General features: G+C 43.2%; 1 protein-coding gene across 1 annotated transcript in view; it reads right to left on the minus strand.

The window, feature by feature from the left end:
- Positions 1-1,432: 1,432 nt before the first annotated feature.
- The window catches only part of LOC115169225 (zinc finger FYVE domain-containing protein 9), a 53,530-nt gene continuing 35,263 nt past the window's right edge, over positions 1,433-19,699 (minus strand). The window contains exons 14-20 of the mRNA XM_029724698.1: positions 12,056-12,160; positions 9,914-10,064; positions 9,417-9,497; positions 6,922-7,087; positions 6,650-6,755; positions 6,275-6,457; positions 1,433-5,798 (exon numbers count right to left, since the gene is read on the minus strand). Of these exons, the coding sequence (XP_029580558.1) occupies positions 5,637-5,798; positions 6,275-6,457; positions 6,650-6,755; positions 6,922-7,087; positions 9,417-9,497; positions 9,914-10,064; positions 12,056-12,160 (954 nt within the window). The 3' untranslated portion in view covers positions 1,433-5,636. The remainder of the gene's footprint in view (positions 5,799-6,274; positions 6,458-6,649; positions 6,756-6,921; positions 7,088-9,416; positions 9,498-9,913; positions 10,065-12,055; positions 12,161-19,699) is intronic.

Consider the following 19,699-nt stretch of genomic DNA (forward strand, 5'->3'; position numbering starts at 1 on the left):
CTAATGGCAGAACAGGATAATGTTCATGCACACACAGGTGGACATGACTCAATTTACAGATGTCTTGGCTATCACTGCTACTGGACATTCAAAGGTCAACTGACATAAGCATGTCGTAGGTACTCGTAAGGTGTCATAAATGGTCATAAGGCGACATAGCTCTTGTGACCGTGTGTCACTTTTGAGCTGGATAGTATAGATCTGTGTCTGAACTTGACCCTCTGTTAACTATGGGGCCCTGGTCAAAACTAGTGCACTAAATAGGGATTATGAAGCTGTTTGAGAAAGATGTCATTTATCTTGTGGTGGTTGGGGTTATTTCGTTTTTGTGTTTTAAGTTGAAGAGACTCGTAAGTTTACACTTTATAGCTGTGATCCTCCGTACACACAGAAGTGATATTATCCGTGAGTTGGGTTCAGCTGAGCTTTTAGCCAAGAACATTTTTGTTTTGCGTGTAAATCAAAGTAATATTTTATTAAAAGAGTGGTAATTTAAAATGCTTAACAGCAAAGCCATTATGGTTATACGGACACAGATTACGCCTATACCGGACTAGGAAGCTTTTCAATGGAGAATCTTCATTGAACATGATTTTTTGGGTTTCAGGACAGTCTGTGTTTGGGAAACTGGCCCACGGTCTGAGCCAATTATATCCCCCCATTCTCTACTGATAGCCAATTATATCCCCCCCATTCTCTGATAGCCAGTTATATCCCCCCCATTCTCTGATAGCCAGTTATATCCCCCCCATTCTCTGATAGCCAGTTATATCCCCCCCATTCTCTGATAGCCAGTTATATCCCCCCCATTCTCTACTGATAGCCAGTTATATCCCCCCCATTCTCTACTGATAGCCAGTTATATCCCCCCCATTCTCTACTGATAGCCAGTTATATCCCCCCCATTCTCTACTGATAGCCAGTTATATCCCCCCCATTCTCTACTGATAGCCAGTTATATCCCCCCCATTCTCTACTGACAGCCAGTTATATCCCCCCCATTCTCTGATAGCCACTTAAATCCCCCCCCGTTATATCCCCCCCATTCTCTGATAGCCACTTAAATCCCCCCCCGTTATATCCCCCCATTCTCTGATAGCCACTTAAATCCCCCCCCGTTATATCCCCCCCCGTTCTCTGATAGCCAGTTATATCCCCCCCCCGTTCTCTGATAGCCAGTTATATCCCCCCCCCGTTCTCTGATAGCCAATTATATCCCCCCCCCCGTTCTCTGATAGCCAATTATATCCCCCCCCCCCCCCCGTTCTCTGATAGCCAATTATATCCCCCCCCGTTCTCTGATAGCCAATTATATCCCCCCCCCCGTTCTCTGATAGCCAATTATATTCCATTAGAACTTTACAATGTTGCTTCTATCAGAACATTTCCAACTGATGACTGATAATAAATACTGTGCATTGATGCGGTCCCGTCAATTCAAAATAAATATTTTATTAATTATACATTAAGTAATTTCTCATTTAACAAAATGCAACCGTTTCCTCTGCTCCAATATGTTTTTGTATGTATATTGGCAAGTTTATCATAATGAGACTTTAAAACTGTACACTTTACAGGACCTGAGGTACCTTACCTGAATCAGTCCCGACGTGTATTTGTGGCAAAAACGAAGCGTTTCACTTTTCTGTACATTTTTAATTATACATCTTACAGGTTTTGATAGACTGCTTTTGACATTTTGTAGTATTCAATAAAGGAAAAAAGATTTTTGGGCTTTTCATACATTATTTTTTTTGATCATGTCAAAAAGAAACAGGATTTTCTTGTTCTGGCCTGATTGATCTACAGAACAGTAGAATATTGTCACAATGCAGTGTAGTTGGTTTGTTTCTGTCTTTATGCAATAGACTTCTGGTATTGGTGAGTCTGTTCAATTAAATAACAAAATTATACCATCAAGAAACAATTCTACAGCTGTAATAGTGCCGAAGAAATGTAATGGGGTGTATTCACTAGTGCACACTGTAGCAAAACGTTTTGCAACGGAAAACATTGCCACAATCAAGTTTCTATTGGACAAATTCAGGTAGGTCCCACCCTGTTACCAGTAAAGGTACACAAAGCTCTGAATGTCCTCAGGAAAACAACCTTTAAAATGTCTCATCTTGGAAGTTGCACACTAGTGTAAGGATTTAGGAAGCCACTGTAATGTGCATGTAGACATGAAAGCTTCTCCAGAAATGTGAGTCCTGTTCATTAGGGCACGTAACAGAACATTTCATTTTAATCTTATTGGAGAAGTCCACACGGTCGCTCTTGATAAATAGGCAGACACGAGGTTGTATTCATTAGTGGGAAAACGTTCTGCAACGGAAAGCAAAAACAAGTGTCCTTATTGGGCAGGTGGTTCTGGTGATCTCTTCCGTTTGGGGTGTAATGAACAGGACCCAGGAGAGATGCTTTTCAATAACCATTGTGATGTCATCTGTCCATAGCAGTTTGATGCCCTTAATAACGTTTCTCTGAAACTCACAATGTTCTTTACAATAAAATGACTCGATACATACAGTATACTTACCTTAATGCACTAGTTCTGCAGATATTCATGTGTGATTGTCTGTCTTGGGACTTTACAGTTGAGTATCATCGCATTAGTCATATTGTTTAATCAATAAAACCCTTGGCAAAACCACAACGGCCAAAGTTTGTTTATTTAACTAGGCAAGTCAGTTAAGAACAAATTCTTATTTACAATGACGACCTAGGAACAGTGGGTTAACTGACTTGTTCAGGGGGCAGAACGACAGATTTTTACCTTGTAAGCTCGGGGATTCGATCTAGCAACCTTTTGGTTACTGGCCCAACACTCTAACCACTAGGCTACCTGCCACCCCCTGATAATATACTGTATCCTTATTTAGATTTAGCAGTCCATAAATTAGAAATATTTTGATAATGGCTTTCTGCCAAGCCGCCAAATTTAGCAACAAACAGTCAGATCAGAAACACCAGTATATTCTTCTGACAGACCTCGGTTTCTATTTAGGTCCATGCCTACACAGCAGAGGGCAGTCTACATTCCAAACGGCACCCTATCTCATAGTGCACTACTTTTGACCAAGACCCATATGGAATAGGGTGCCATTTCGGACGTAACTCCCATAGGCCCTCAGAGCCGCTTACACATTCGACATAATGGATGTAAAACAATTGGATTGGTATAAGCAAAGTCTGGAGAGAAGTTTCACCATCGTTGAGTCCATGAGAAGGCGTGTGCACGTGCACACCTCTTGAAGGGTTGAGAAGTAGGCCCAGTCTTTGACCAAGGTCTTCTGCTGTTTTAACCATTCAGTCTAAAATGTCCTATTCTCCTGTAAATGGCTTAGACTCCAGTGCACTGCATCTGCATTTTACAATAGTTTCTGCAACATTTTTATTCTTCGTATAATGACGACACGTTCAAATCAGATTTTTGTACAATTTAAAATAAACTGCCTATGGGGTCTGTGGATGGAGGAGTGCAGCATCAATGTGTTGAATAGTTGCTTTGGCTCACAGGTCAGGAGGACAGGGTCACGTCCCATATGGCTCCGGTCAAATGTAGTGCACTATTTAGGGGATAGGGTGCCATAGAGCTCTGGTCAAATGTAGTGCACTATTTAGGGGATAGGGTGCCATAGAGCTCCGGTCAAATGTAGTGCACTATAAAAGGGAATATAGTGCAATTTGGGAAGCAACCACAGGTAACAATTTACTGAAGATGCTTCAGTTCCTCTAGTATCCCCTCCATCGCTTACAGAGAGGATGATGATGATGCTGGTGTTAGTTAACGGTGGAAGGATCAGACCACAATGCATTTCTCATCCCAAGACTCCAACCAGTCCCCTCGGGTGGCCAATGAGAGGCCAGAGACTGTTTGTTATACTTCATGTTAGAATGTTCAAGGTAAAGAATTGGAAACCTGTTTTAAATCAGCGTACGTTCTGACTTTAACAGAAGGGTGACACTTGACATGGTTCTCAGAAAACTAGAAGCTCAGCCATATAAAGCTTGGTTGATCTCCACAGTTCAGGATCTTTGACCTATTAAGTCTGACAGTAAAATCAGTAAACACCCACACCGCCTCTCTTAGACATTGTGCCTTCGACTAAGTGGTCCAACTGCTTAGCAGTTCTAGTGAGACAGACAATCTTGGTGTTGGATGTCTGGATGAGCTATTGAGCCAATTGCAGCCCTGCCTAAACAAAATAACAAACGAATACTGTAGTCCCATCAATGTCAGGAAATAAAACATTTGGTGATCATTGGCTAAAAGCCAGGCTGAAAACGACAGGTAAGTTACTCTCGTTCCTTCCACTGGGAAGAGATGCGACTGCAGGAACTGAGCACCAGGATGCAAATTAAACATTACCAGAAATAAAAAAAAATCCTCCTTTTTTCTCTCCTCTCGTTCTCGCTCTACCTCCATCCACTCATCTCCGAGTTTTTAATCTTCCCAGCCCACCGGACCGTGTGAAGTCCCTGTCGGTAGAGACACACGTGTAGTCTCATCAGGCAGAGCTTTGGACACCTCTACCTGGGGGTCCTCAAAGCGCCCATGCTACAACATGGCCTTCGGAGACTACGTTTCCCAGAGTGCAGTGCTTCTGCTTTGTCCTCTAGCTACCACAGCAAATACGTATGAAAGAGCGACAGAAACTGCTTCTCCAATAGAAATCCTCGATTACACTTGTAGGCGTTGTCATGGCGACTTGGCTAGCTAAATTCATACGTAAAAAACACGACATTGTTTTTCACGTAAAAAACACGACATTGTTTTTCTTAACGGTCGTTGCAGGCCGTCAAAGCAAAGGCACTCCTTCAATATAAAGTTGTGTTTTGAAGAAAATGTAAAACGTGGGAGTAATAACAGCTACTTATTAAGACATTGTCTCCAATCTAGGTTGTGCCATTAGATTTCGAGAAAAGTAACACCTAAGGAATCATTTTTCCACTTCTCAAACCCCAGCCTGGTCTACCACAGTGGAACTGGAATAGTCCTGTGATTTCCTGATTCATGTGATCAGGGTGGACATGATGCATATGTGGACTGGAGAAGCCCTAGCTGTATGTCTTGTGAAGGGATAGCAACATTAGCTAGCTGGTAACTATCCCCCCACAGCTAGCTGTCTAGTGAAGGGATAGCAACATTAGCTAGCTGGTAGGTGGGAGTAATAACCCCACAGCTAGCTGTCTAGTGAAGGGATAGCAACATTAGCTGGCTGGTGAAGGGATATCAACATTAGCTAGCTGGTAACCATTCCCCCACAGCTAGCTGTCTGTCTGGTGAAGGGATAGCAACATCAGCTAGCTGGAAACTATCCCCCACAGCTAGCCATCTGTCTGGTGAAGGGATAGCAACATCAGCTAGCTGGAAACTATCCCCCACAGCTAGCCATCTGTCTGGTGAAGGGATAGCAACATCAGCTAGCTGGAAACTATCCCCCACAGCTAGCCATCTGTCTGGTGAAGGGATAGCAACATCAGCTAGCTGCCCCTCACAGCCTTCAGCCTCTCTCTGAAGAGATGGAAGAACAGGAGAGGCAGGATGGGAGGGGAAAAAAAGAGGACGAGAGAGAGAACTAGGAGATCAGAGTCTGGGGTGTTGGTCCGTTGCTAAGCGGTGCCTCCGTCTCCTAGGAGAGGATTTCCAGGATGTAGAAGACCAGCTCCATGACGACAGGTCCCTCGCTGAGTTGACACGCCCCTCTGTGGATGACAGGGATCAGAGTACTGTCCAGGTCACTCAGGTAACGGGAGGGGAGTGGCTGGCTGTTACTACCTGCTAGGTAACCCACCTGGGAGAAAAGAAAACAGGGAAGAAACGGGTCATTATTATCCTTTATCTAACCAGGTACCGGTGGGAGGAGGGCCCGACAGGTAACCTACCTGTAAACACAGGGTACAACAGAGAAGAGATGGTTAGTTATCTATATAATCTATATATTTCTCTTTTATCTAACCAGGTACTATTGGGGGGGGGGGGTTGGCCGTTGCTAGGTGACCCACAGAGACAGGTAGTTATTTTGTAATTCATTGTTTCAGTCAATTCTTGTTTGTTTTAGCCTAGCGCTGACTGACACATCTGATTAAATTTACTAAAAGATCCCTTGAGTTTAATTCCGGTATGGGCACCTTGAAGAAGAAAGAAAAACAGGCTGGTGTGTTTGAAATGCCAGTGATGATTTCTGGTCGATGTCTGCCCCTGCACATTTCTGATTTGCGATTTGATTAATTTCCGGTGTGGCCAGACAGTGATGACCCGAGTCCGTACCTGGTCAGACTCGAGGGTGACCCGTAGACCCAGCTTAGCCATTCCATCCGCCTTCAGCAGTTTGAGGTGTGGGCAGAGCGCCACGCAGAACGCCCTCGCCACGTTCTCCGTCAGGCGACTGTGGTCAGCAGGATCACTCAGACCGTTGGACTGGTCCTGGTCATCACTCTGGAGGAAGAACACCTAAAAGGAGCAAATATTGTAAACGCTGCAGATTGTCTTGAGCGGCAACATGAGAATAGGTCGGTCGTATTCAGTAGGGCACAGCTTAGTAAAAACAAGACAAGATCAGGTAGTGTCTCCCTGTTTCAAAATGTTTGTCTGGTTTTGTGTTTACTGAACCTAGGTGTTGCTTAGGAGGGTGACATCACATACCTCTGTCCAGCGGATGACCTTCCCGTTGGCCTTGAACTCTGAACCGTGGAAGATTTTCACACTGGTGATGAACTCCATAGATTTCCCATCAACAGGACTAATTACCCTGGCGGGGAACAGGGGTGAGTTTTAGATAATACACTTACTTTAAAACGTCTTCTAAAACAAAACATCTTTCATAGATAGTATTTCCCTTCCTTAATACCTAGGAAATGGCATCACAGAAGAGAAACTAGAGTAGAGTATAGAGGTTCCCCAGTTCCCTTCCTCACCCCTTATTGTAAAAGTTGTGATCGTCATCTATCCACTGTATGTGAACGTGTTCCTGGCTGTCCTCCCGGTCTGCCCGGCCACAGGTGATACTAAAGTCCTTCATGTCCCTGAGGGCTTGCCGTAGAGCATCCATGGTCTCTGCTGTGATCTGCACCATCACACCATCTACAAGGGAACAACACATATATATATAAATAATATATACACATCACCATCACATCGTCTACAGACATACAACACCATCTGTAGGGGAACAACAGGTATATAGCACCATCTACAGGTGACCAACAGATACAATGCCTTCAGGAAGTATTCAGACCCCTTGACTTTTTCTACATTTTGTTATGTTACAGCCTTATATAAAATGTATTCAATTGTTTTTCCCCCCCCCCATCAATCTGCACACAATACCCCATAATGACATCACAATACCCCATAATGACAAAGCAAAAACAGGTTTATATAAATTTTTGCTAATTTATACAAAATGAAACACTGAAATATCACATTTATGTAAGTATTCAGACCCTTTACTCAGTACTTTGTTGAAGCACCTTTGACAGTGATTACAGCCTCGAGTCTCTTTAGGTATGATGCTACAAGCTTGGCACACCTGTATTTGGGGAGTTTCTCCCATTCTTCTCTGCAGATGCTCTGTCAGGTTGGATGGGGAGCATCGCTGCACAGCTATTTTCAGGTCTCTCCAGAAATGTTCGAACAGGTTCAAGTCCGGCCTCTGGCTGGACCCCTCAAGGACATTCAGAGACTTGTTTCCGATGCCACTCCTGCGTTGTCTTGGCTGTGTGTTTAGGGTCGTTGTCCTGTGAACCTTCCCCCCAGTCTGAGGTCTTGAGCGCTCTGGAGCAGGTTTTTCATTAAGCATCTCTTCGGCCTCATGGCTTTGGGTTTTGCTCTGTCAACTCTGGGACCTTATATAGACAGGTGTGTGCCTTTCCAAATCATGTCCAATTCAATTTACCACAGGTGGACTCCAATCAAGTTGTAGAAACGTCTCAAGGATGATCAATGTCAATAGGCAGTGGCGACCTGTCATTCAGGGCAGGTGGGGCAGCCCCACCTGTTTTGAGCACCACACTTTTAGGCATTTTTTTTTTTTTTTTGGCATTAATACGTGTCACATATTAGTTTGCAAGGAATGTTAAAAATAAAGCCGCAAACAAACATGGTCTCTCTTTTGTTTTCTTGAGTAAAGCAGCTCCAAAATGTAGGTGTTTCAGTCTAGCTCAGTGCTTTCTGTGGTGTTGGGGCTAGCCAGCAGAAAATACAGAGCGTTGCACCTGATTGGCTCTGCTTTCTGTCACTCATGGGACATTACGTCATCCCCAATTCTAAGGTTAGAGCTCGAAAATGTTAGCCCCTTGGGTTCTGCCGTAGAGTTCTATTAGAAGTGCCCATCCAAGAAAGCTCAAGGTGATTGGCCACAGATATGTGTTTCTATCTACAGTAGCTTTGATTGGACTGACTTTCAAAATCTTAGCTAGCAGTCATCATCAGTTGTCATCAAGTCGACAATCTAGTGGCAAATCCTTTTTCATCCTTCTCACATGAAGAGAAATTATAGATAAAAAGGTATCGGTGCTGATTGGCCATTGTACATAAAGATTACACAAGAAGTTGGAAATTGCAAGTTCAACAATGAGTCGTTTGGAATGGAATCGGTGGCTAACTGCAAGCATTGCAAAGAAACCGCTAACGTTAGCCTGCTATTCAATGGAGTGGCTGGTTTTTTTGTTCCCGAGTTCCCACCATAAATCCAGCGAATGCCAGACTTGGATCAAAGTTTGATGACAAAATTTACCAACAAAGGACCGCTGCACCACCTTAACAAAATGAGTCCAAAAATGTATTGTATGCTGCTGCATAAATGATGTAATATGCAAGGGAGGTAGTATTACTTCCTTAGCTACAGTGTTACTTCCTTAGCTACAGTATTACTTCCTTAGCTACAGTATACATAAGTGTTTGCTGTGTAGTAAGATGTTAGTAGCCCATGTAGCTCACCTTAATAATTTGGTCTATTTTCACCAACACGGTATTGTAAACACATCGTTTGTGGCCTGGTGTTTGCTTGTTTGGCTACTTTTTATTGTACAGCTTTGACAGTGATACTAATAGTAGTGGTGGCGCTTGGCTGCACGTGCAAATTCAGCACACACAACATTCCATCATGGAATTGTGTTATTTGACGTGTCAAATGAAAACTTATGTAACGCGTCAAATAGTGTTATATGACTGGTATCTTTTTTTTGACAAGCAAAGACCCAAACGGCGTTCAAATGTGCCTCACCTTAATCATTTGGTCTATTTTCAGGGACCCCTCAGAGTTTGAAAAACCCTAACCAAACACACATACACTGTGTGTGCTCTGACATCAGTAAATAAGACGTCCTTCTTAATTCCCCCTGACGGGATAAAGAAAAGTTGAATTGAAAATGCAGTCTCTAATGTTGGAGATATTGTAGGATGTTGGTACCTTCCACAATGCTGGTCTTGGCCAGGTATCCAGAGGCTGCCTTCAGCGAACCACTGAACACAAAGAAGCAGGCGCCAGTCACTGGAAGAAAAAACATGTAATATTGATATTGATTCCATTCATGGTTTTGTTCATCCAGTTGATAAACTATGACATGACTCCCCATGTCAACTGTGTGTGTGTGTGGGCGCGCGTGTGCGTGTGTGTGTGTGTGTGTGTGTGTGTGTGTGTGTGTGTGTGTGTGTGTGTGTGTGTGTGTGTGTGTGTGTGTGTGTGTGTGTGTGTGTGTGTGTGTGTGTGGGCGCGCGCGCGCGTGCGTGCGTGTGTGTGTGTGTGGGCGCGCGCGTGTGTGTGTGTGTGTGTGTGTGTGGGCGCGCGCGTGTGTGTGTGTGTGTGTGTGGGGGCGCGTGTGTGTGTGGGCGCGCGCGTGTGTGTGTGTGTGTGGGCGCGTGTGTGTGTGTGTGTGTGTGTGGGCGTGCGTGCGTGAGTGTGTGTACCTTTGCGTGGTTGGTGGTGGATACTGATGGCCTGTGTCTGGTAGTTTCCGTCGTCGTTCTGAATACACACCAGGTGGGAGTCGGCCTGCTCGTTAAAACACGCCCCCATAGCCAGGACGTGTTCATTGGACTTGTTCATCGCCTTCATCAGCTGCAGACAATATAAAGACTTCATAGTCTGTTCATAACCTGTTCAAAGTCTGGTAATAGTCTGTTTATAACCTGGTAATAGCCTGTTTATAACCTGGTAATAGCCTGTTTATAACCTGGTAATAGCCTGTTCAGTGTTTATAACCTGGTAATAGCCTGTTCAGTCTGTTTTTCACCTGGTAATAGCCTGTTCAGTGTTTATAACCTGGTAATAGCCTGTTCAGTCTGTTTATAACCTGGTAATAGCCTGTTCAGTCTGTTCATAACCTTGTAATAATCTGTTAATAGCCTGGTAACCATCAGCTGGGGGGGACAGAATATACAGACTTGTTTATAACCTGGTAATAGTCTGTTCATAATCTGTTTATAACCTGGTAATAGTCTGTTTATAACCTGGTAATAGCCTGTTCATAATCTGTTTCTGTTTATAACCTGGTAATAGCCTGTTGGGCATAAATCTAGGGGAGTATTTAATGTTAAAATCATTCTGTCTCTCACTTGCTGTTTTTTCCAGCAACATTCTTCCACCTCCCCACCACCACCAGCAGCATAATAACCTGAAGGTCGGTCATCAGAACCTCGTTCTCCAGCGTAGGACAACCTGTCATCAGCATCTGGCTCAGAGGAGCATTCCTCAGAGACGAGGCCTACCCCAAACTATTCAATACAATTCCATATTGTATTCGGTCTCATTTGAAACTTGCTTGCAAAGACGTAGTCAACTTTGTTTTGACGTTATCAGCAGTCACAGGGAGACTAATAACCCATGTGATTCCAGGTATAAAGTGACGCAGGAGGGGAGAACAAAACATCTAACGACGCATTTAACTGTTCTAGAGTGGAGTTAGATTACGAACGTTTTCAAGTGCAACGTTAACTACTATAGGATTGGGAAACGGATTGGGAGATTTAACGATGCTCACTAAAAACAGGTTCTAACGATTACCGTAATTTCCGGACTATAAGCCGCAACTTTTTTCCCAGGCTTTGAATTTCGCGGCTTAAACAATGACGCGGCTAATATATGGATTTTTCCCGCTTTCAAATTTTTTTTGAAAGGAGAGGACTTCAGTGGTTTCAGTGCACAGGAGGAGGAAGATAGTGACTAATTACTTTCTTGGTAGGCTACTGTTTACTGCAAATTTTTTATTTTTTGTTACAAGCCGTGTTTCGTTAAAGCCTATTTATTTTTGTTACAAGCCGTGTTTCGTTAAAGCTTGTTTAAAGTTCATTTGTTTCAATGTACCGGTAGGCACCTGCGACTTATAGACATGTGCGGCTTATTTATGTTCAAAATAATATATATTTTTTAATTCAGTGGGTGCGGCTTATATTCAGGTGCGCTCAATAGTCCGGTAATTACGGTAACCAACTAGCCTTAAGTTGCTTTTGGGAAACCAGGGCCTGAAGAGTTCCAGTCAGAAGGCCTCTAGTTGTGACAAGGTTGTCTGTTCAGTACGGTAACATAATCCTTATGGTTGAAGTTTCCACAAATCACTTCCAGTTGTTTTAGATTAAATATGTTCCATTAAGGAAAATACAATAATATTGGAGAAATCCTGGTAATCCTGGTCTATGTGACTGACTTTGTCATTTCTCCTGTCGTTCACATGGCAGAAATAATAGAAATAAAAAAAGTGAGAATCTTGAGTGTTTGAGTCACTGACTGTGTTAATGCTCTCATACAGTCTGTTGTCAAACGTTCCAAGGGTCAAATCTCTGGGTTCCCATCTGTTAGGGTGGCTGTAGCCAAGCAGATAAACCACTCAGGGACTAGAGTCTTCCGTAGCACACTAAACATCTTGGTTATACTAAAACAGTATCAATGAAGGCAGGTTCAGACCCGAATCAGTGAAATGAAAAGGAACGATTTTCAGTGTGGATTCCAGGCGACTGTACATAGTGTTGGTTACCTCTGGTTTTAGGACCGTGGTGACTTGTGATTGGCAGAACTCCTCACTAGGAAGCAATATGATTGGTTGACAGCCTCACCTCGTTGTACCGGTTGCTGGGGATCTTGATGCAGGTTTTCTTCACCTCCATGTCCACCACCAGACCCTTCACCATGGGCAACGTGTACTGGTAGTTACGGAAGTCCTGTAGATACATTATATAGACCCTTCAATCAAATCAATCAAATGTATTTATAAAGCCCTTCGTACATCAGCTGATATCTCAAAGTGCTGTACAGAAACCCAGCCTAAAACCCCAAACAGCAAGCAATGCAGGTGTAGAAGCACGGTGGCTAGGAAAAACTCCCTAGAAAGGCAGGAACCTAGGACGAAACCTAGAGAGGAACCAGGCTATGAGGGGTGGCCAGTCCTCTTCTGGCTGTGCCGGGTGGAGATCAGAGTTCATGGCCATTAAGGCCAGATCGTTTTCCAAGATGTTGAAACGTTCATAGATGACCAGCAGGGTCCAATAATGATCATTATTATTATTGTCATTATTATTATGACAATAATAATTAATATAAATAAATATTAATATAAAAAATATAAAAATAATAATCCCCATGACCAGCAGGGTCCAATAATTATTATTGTCATTATTATTATGACAATAATAATTAATATAAATAAATAATAATAATTAATAAACATAATAATAATAACAATCCCCATGACCAGCAGGGTCCAATAATAATCACCATGGGTATGTTAACATTATCGCCATGACTGCAGTAAAATTCCACGTGACTGTTGAGTCGCGGTAATCTCCTTTTATGCACTCTGGACATGCGTTGGTAATACCCAATTTACTAACTACAATCATGTCCTAATGGCCTGGTACTCGGGGCTCTACTGTCCCTCCATCAGGTTCTAATGGCCTGGTACTCAGGGCTCTGTTGTCGCTCCATCAGGTTCTAATGGCCTGGTACTCAGGGCTCTGTTGTCCCTCCATCAGGTCCTAATGGCCTGGTACTCAGGGCTCTATTGTCCCTCCATCAGGTTCTAATGGCCTGGTACTCAGGGCTCTGTTGTCCCTCCATCAGGTCCTAATGGCCTGGTACTCAGGGCTCTATTGTCCCTCCATCATGTCCTAATGGCCTGGTACTCAGGGCTCTATTGTCCCTCCATCAGGTTCTAATGGCCTGGTACTCAGGGCTCTGTTGTCCCTCCATCAGGTCCTAATGGCCTGGTACTCAGGGCTCTATTGTCCCTCCATTAGGTCCTAATGGCCTGGTACTCAGGGCTCTATTGTCCCTCCATCAGGTCCTAATGGCCTGGTACTCAGGGCTCTATTGTCCCTCCATCATGTCCTAATGGCCTGGTACGCAGGGCTCTAAACGCAATAGAAAAATCACATCAAAAGCACAAATGATCAAAACAGTATAGTGCTTTTAAAACTCCCCTGACTGTGAAAGAAGTTCCATCAGCAGGTTGAAACAGAATAAAAACATGGTCGTTGTGGATGTTGTTTCAAAGCCTAACAACAACAACTAAACAGAAGAAAACAAAAATCGCTTTCGAAAAGGTGATGATTATTTCAAAACACCCTCTACACATACTAGAGCTTGTCCTTATGCATAGGCTTATGAGCCCAAGCCCCCTAAAAATAACTGTGCCCTTATGAAATACATAACCTACCGCGGATTAAGCGTGGCATAAAATAAGTCTTTGGTATATGATTAGTCTAGCCTATACTCCAAAATGTAACAGTAATTGCCTTTTGAGTTCTGACTGTATTATTATGCATACTGGTGGACTGGTTACCTTATGCTACGCTCCAACATGTCTATCCACGGGTCTGGGAGAGGACGTATAGCTCGAGGCCATGCTGTTGGTTCATTGATTGTGCCGGGCGGTTTACAGTTAGCCTACAATTATAGTGAATTTGTGTGTGTGTATATATATATATATATATATACACATACACTGCTCAAAAAAATAAAGGGAACACTTAAACAACACATCCTAGATCTGAATGAAAGAAATAATCTTATGAAATACTTTTTTCTTTACATAGTTGAATGTGCTGACAACAAAATCACACAAAAATAATCAATGGAAATCCAATTTATCAACCCATGGAGGTCTAGATTTGGAGTCACACTCAAAATTTAAGTGGAAAACCACACTACAGGCTGATCCAACTTTGATGTAATGTCCTTAAAACAAGTCAAAATGAGGCTCAGTAGTGTGTGTGGCCTCCGCGTGCCTGTATGACCTCCCTACAACGCCTGGGCATGCTCCTGATGAGGTGGCGGATGGTCTCCTGATGGATCTCCTCCCAGACCTGGACTAAAGCATCCGCCAACTCCTGGACAGTCTGTGGTGCAACGTGGCGTTGGTGGATGGAGCGAGACATGATGTCCCAGATGTGCTCAATTGGATTCAGGTCTGGGGAATGGGCGGGCCAGTCCATAGCATCAATGCCTTCCTCTTGCAGGAACTGCTGACACACTCCAGCCACATGAGGTCTAGCATTGTCTTGCATTAGGAGGAACCCAGGGCCAACCGCACCAGCATATGGTCTCACAAGGGGTCTGAGGATCTCATCTCGGTACCTAATGGCAGTCAGGCTACCTCTGGCGAGCACATGGAGGGCTGTGCGGCCCCCCAAAGAAATGCCACCCCACACCATGACTGACCCACCGCCAAACCGGTCATGCTGGAGGATGTTGCAGGCAGCAGAACGTTCTCCACGGCATCACCAGACTCTGTCACGTCTGTCACACGTGCTCAGTGTGAACCTGCTTTCATCTGTGAAGAGCACAGGGCGCCAGTGGCGAATTTGCCAATCTTGGTGTTCTCTGGCAAATGCCAAACGTCCTGCACGGTGTTGGGCTGTAAGCACAACCCCCACCTGTGGACGTCGGGCCCTCATACCACCCTCATGGAGTCTGTTTCTGACCATTTGAGCAGACACATGCACATTTGTGGCCTGCTGGAGGTCATTTTGCAGGGCTCTGGCAGTGCTTCTCCTGCTCCTCCTTGCACAAAGGCGGAGGTAGCGGTCCTGCTGCTGGGTTGTTGCCCTCCTACGGCCTCCTCCACGTCTTCTGGTGTACTGGCCTGTCTCCTGGTAGCGCCTCCATGCTCTGGACACTACGCTGACAGACACAGCAAACCTTGCCACAGCTCGAATTGATGTGCCATCCTGGATGAGCTGCACTACCTGAGCCACTTGTGTGGGTTGTAGACTCCGTCTCATGCTACCACTAGAGTGAAAGCACCGCCAGCATTCAAAAGTGACCAAAACATCAGCCAGGAAGCATAGGAACTGAGAAGTGGTCTGTGGTCACCACCTGCTGAACCACTCCTTTATTGGGGGTGTCTTGCTAATTGCCTATAATTTCCACCTGTTGTCTATTCCATTTGCACAACAGCATGTGCAATGTATTGTCAATCAGTGTTGCTTCCTAAGTGGACAGTTTGATTTCACAGAAGTGTGATTGACTTGGAGTTACATTGTGTTGTTTAAGTGTTCCCTTTATTTTTTTTTTATATTCATAATTCATTGAATGACATTACTTTTAGCTATACAGAATATCTCACCACCATGTGGTTCCATCTCCTCTACTCTTCTATCGAGCGAGTGTAACAGTGTAGCTTCCGTCCCTCTCTTCGCCCCAACCTGGGCTCGAACTAGGGACCCTCTGCACACATCAACAACTGACACCCCACGAAGCATCGTTACCCATCGCGCCACAAAAGCCGCGGCCCTTGCAGAGCAAGGGGAACAACTACTTCAAGGTCTCAGAGCGAGTGACGTCACCCGATTTGGAACGCTATTAGCGCGCACCACCGCTAACTAGCTAGCCATTTCACATCGGTTACACACAGCAGAGGGATGGTCAACAGTTTAGTGAAATATGTTTAGGTAGCTACAGGAACAGGGTTGGAGAGCCAATAGAATCACTCGGTAGCTACAGGAACAGAGTTGGAGAGCCAATAGAATCACTAGGTAGCTACAGGAACAGAGTTGGAGAGCCAATAGAATCACTAGGTAGCTACAGGAACAGAGTTGGAGAGCCAATAGAATCACTAGGTAGCTACAGGAACAGGGTTGGACAGCCAATAGCATCACTAGGTAGCTACAGGAACAGAGTTGGACAGCCAATAGAATCACTAGGTAGCTACAGGAACAGAGTTGGAGAGCCAATAGAATCACTAGGTAGCTACAGGAACAGAGTTGGAGAGCCAATAGAATCACTAGGTAGCTACAGGAACAGGGTTGGACAGCCAATAGCATCACTAGGTAGCTACAGGAACAGAGTTGGACAGCCAATAGCATCACTAGGTAGCTACAGGAACAGAGTTGGACAGCCAATAGAATCACTAGGTAGCTACAGGAACAGAGTTGGAGAGCCAATAGAATCACTAGGTAGCTACAGGAACAGAGTTGGAGAGCCAATAGAATCACTAGGTAGCTACAGGAACAGGGTTGGACAGCCAATAGCATCACTAGGTAGCTACAGGAACAGAGTTGGACAGCCAATAGAATCACTAGGTAGCTACAGGAACAGAGTTGGAGAGCCAATAGAATCACTAGGTAGCTACAGGAACAGAGTTGGAGAGCCAATAGAATCACTAGGTAGCTACAGGAACAGAGTTGGAGAGCCAATAGAATCACTAGGTAGCTACAGGAACAGGGTTGGACAGCCAATAGCATCACTAGGTAGCTACAGGAACAGAGTTGGACAGCCAATAGAATCACTAGGTAGCTACAGGAACAGAGTTGGAGAGCCAATAGAATCACTAGGTAGCTACAGGAACAGAGTTGGAGAGCCAATAGAATCACTAGGTAGCTACAGGAACAGGGTTGGACAGCCAATAGCATCACTAGGTAGCTACAGGAACAGAGTTGGACAGCCAATAGCATCACTAGGTAGCTACAGGAACAGAGTTGGACAGCCAATAGAATCACTAGGTAGCTACAGGAACAGAGTTGGACAGCCAATAGAATCACTAGGTAGCTACAGGAACAGAGTTGGAGAGCCAATAGAATCACTAGGTAGCTACAGGAACAGGGTTGGACAGCCAATAGCATCACTAGGTAGCTACAGGAACAGAGTTGGACAGCCAATAGCATACAGAGTTTGGGGCAGAATATCACCTTGTCGGGCAGTGAGAGCTCCTCAAAACAGTGGTTGATGCGTAAAGTGAAGAAGTCTCCTTGACCCTGCTGGGTATTTATTTCTCCGCAGCTCATATTAAGCACATGCTGATGCGCAGAACAAATAATCAGCCAACAGAAAGAAGCACAGATTGAACTTCCTAGAGTTTTCCCTGTTCGTTAACACTGTCAATGTTTCCCTTCACTGCGACAATTGTGATCGAATGTAATATTATATTCACTTTCAATGCAACATACCAGAGTAGGATTCTACTGCATTAACACACACACACACACTACTCAGCCTATACTCTACACAGACTGGTGAGGAATAACCAAATCAGAGCTGCAGTAGGCCTATATGCAAATAGACCATTGCCATATATGGATCTGTGCCATTTATTTTGAACTGGACCGTGTTTACAGTATGAGCGGTCGTGAGTAGATGAGCTTGTTTTGAGATCAAAGCGAGAGCTGCGTGTACTGTAGCCACGTGTGAACATTTTCTTCAAATCCTTTGTTAGTGAGTTATTAGCCCAGTTATAGATAATTTGTAGTGAGCGATAGGGGAGTGATTGCTTCCTACAAAACGTGTACATTTCTAAACATCTTTGAAAGGCCAGTCAGGTAAAGAGATGTTTTTGTCTTAAAGGGGCGGTGTTGTATTTTGAGACGGTCTTGAATAAGCTAAGTAGCCAACAGGCAGAGGGGTAGCATAATTCGTCTGATTCTCTGTAATAATGGTATGAGAATAATAATGCATTTTATCTGATAAATGAACAAGTCTACAGTCTATATCATGGAGAATAGCCAGATAACATACAGTATCTAGTCTGATAAATAAACAAGTCTACAGTCTATATCATGGCCAGATAACATACAGTATCTAGTCTGATAAATGAACAAGTCTACAGTCTATATCATGGAGAATAGCCAGATAACATACAGTATCTAGTCTGATAAATGAACAAGTCTACAGTCTATATCATAGCCAGATAACATACAGTATCTAGTCTGCTAAATGAACAAGTCTACAGTCTATATCATGGAGAATAGCCAGATAACATACAGTATCTAGTCTGATAAATGAACAAGTCTACAGTCTATATCATAGCCAGATAACATACAGTATCTAGTCTGCTAAATGAACAAGTCTACAGTCTATATCATGGATCATAGCCAGATAACATACAGTATCTAGTCTGATAAATGAACAAGTCTACAGTCTATATCATGGAGAATAGCCAGATAACATACAGTATCTAGTCTGATAAATGAACAAGTCTACAGTCTATATCATAGCCAGATAACATACAGTATCTAGTCTGATAAATGAACAAGTCTACAGTCTATATCATGGAGAATAGCCAGATAACATACAGTATCTAGTCTGATAAATGAACAAGTCTACAGTCTATATCATAGCCAGATAACATACAGTATCTAGTCTGATAAATAAACAAGTCTACAGTCTATATCATGGCCAGATAACATACAGTATCTAGTCTGATAAATGAACAAGTCTATATCATAGCCAGATAACATACAGTATCTAGTCTGATAAATGAACAAGTCTACAGTCTATATCATGGAGAATAGCCAGATAACATACAGTATCTAGTCTGATAAATGAACAAGTCTACAGTCTATATCATAGCCAGATAACATACAGTATCTAGTCTGATAAATGAACAAGTCTACAGTCTATATCATGGAGAATAGCCAGATAACATACAGTATCTAGTCTGATAAATAAACAAGTCTACAGTCTATATCATGGCCAGATAACATACAGTATCTAGTCTGATAAATGAACAAGTCTACAGTCTATATCATGGAGAATAGCCAGATAACATACAGTATCTAGTCTGATAAATGAACAAGTCTACAGTCTATATCATAGCCAGATAACATACAGTATCTAGTCTGATAAATGAACAAGTCTACAGTCTATATCATGGCCAGATAACATACAGTATCTAGTCTGATAAATGAACAAGTCTACAGTCTATATCATAGCCAGATAACATACAGTATCTAGTCTGATAAATAAACAAGTCTACAGTCTATATCATGGAGAATAGCCAGATAACATACAGTATCTAGTCTGATAAATGAACAAGTCTACAGTCTATATCATAGCCAGATAACATACAGTATCTAGTCTGATAAATAAACAAGTCTACAGTCTATATCATGGCCAGATAACATACAGTATCTAGTCTGATAAATGAACAAGTCTATATCATAGCCAGATAACATACAGTATCTAGTCTGATAAATGAACAAGTCTACAGTCTATATCATGGAGAATAGCCAGATAACATACAGTATCTAGTCTGATAAATAAACAAGTCTACAGTCTATATCATAGCCAGATAACATACAGTATCTAGTCTGATAAATGAACAAGTCTACAGTCTATATCATGGAGAATAGACAGATAACATACAGTATCACGTCTGATAAATGAACAAGTCTACAGTCTATATCATGGAGAATAGCCAGATAACATACAGTATCTAGTCTGATAAATGAACAAGTCTACAGTCTATATCATAGCCAGATAACATA

This window comes from Salmo trutta, chromosome 31, assembly GCF_901001165.1.
Source record: "Salmo trutta chromosome 31, fSalTru1.1, whole genome shotgun sequence".
NCBI lineage: Eukaryota > Metazoa > Chordata > Actinopteri > Salmoniformes > Salmonidae > Salmo > Salmo trutta.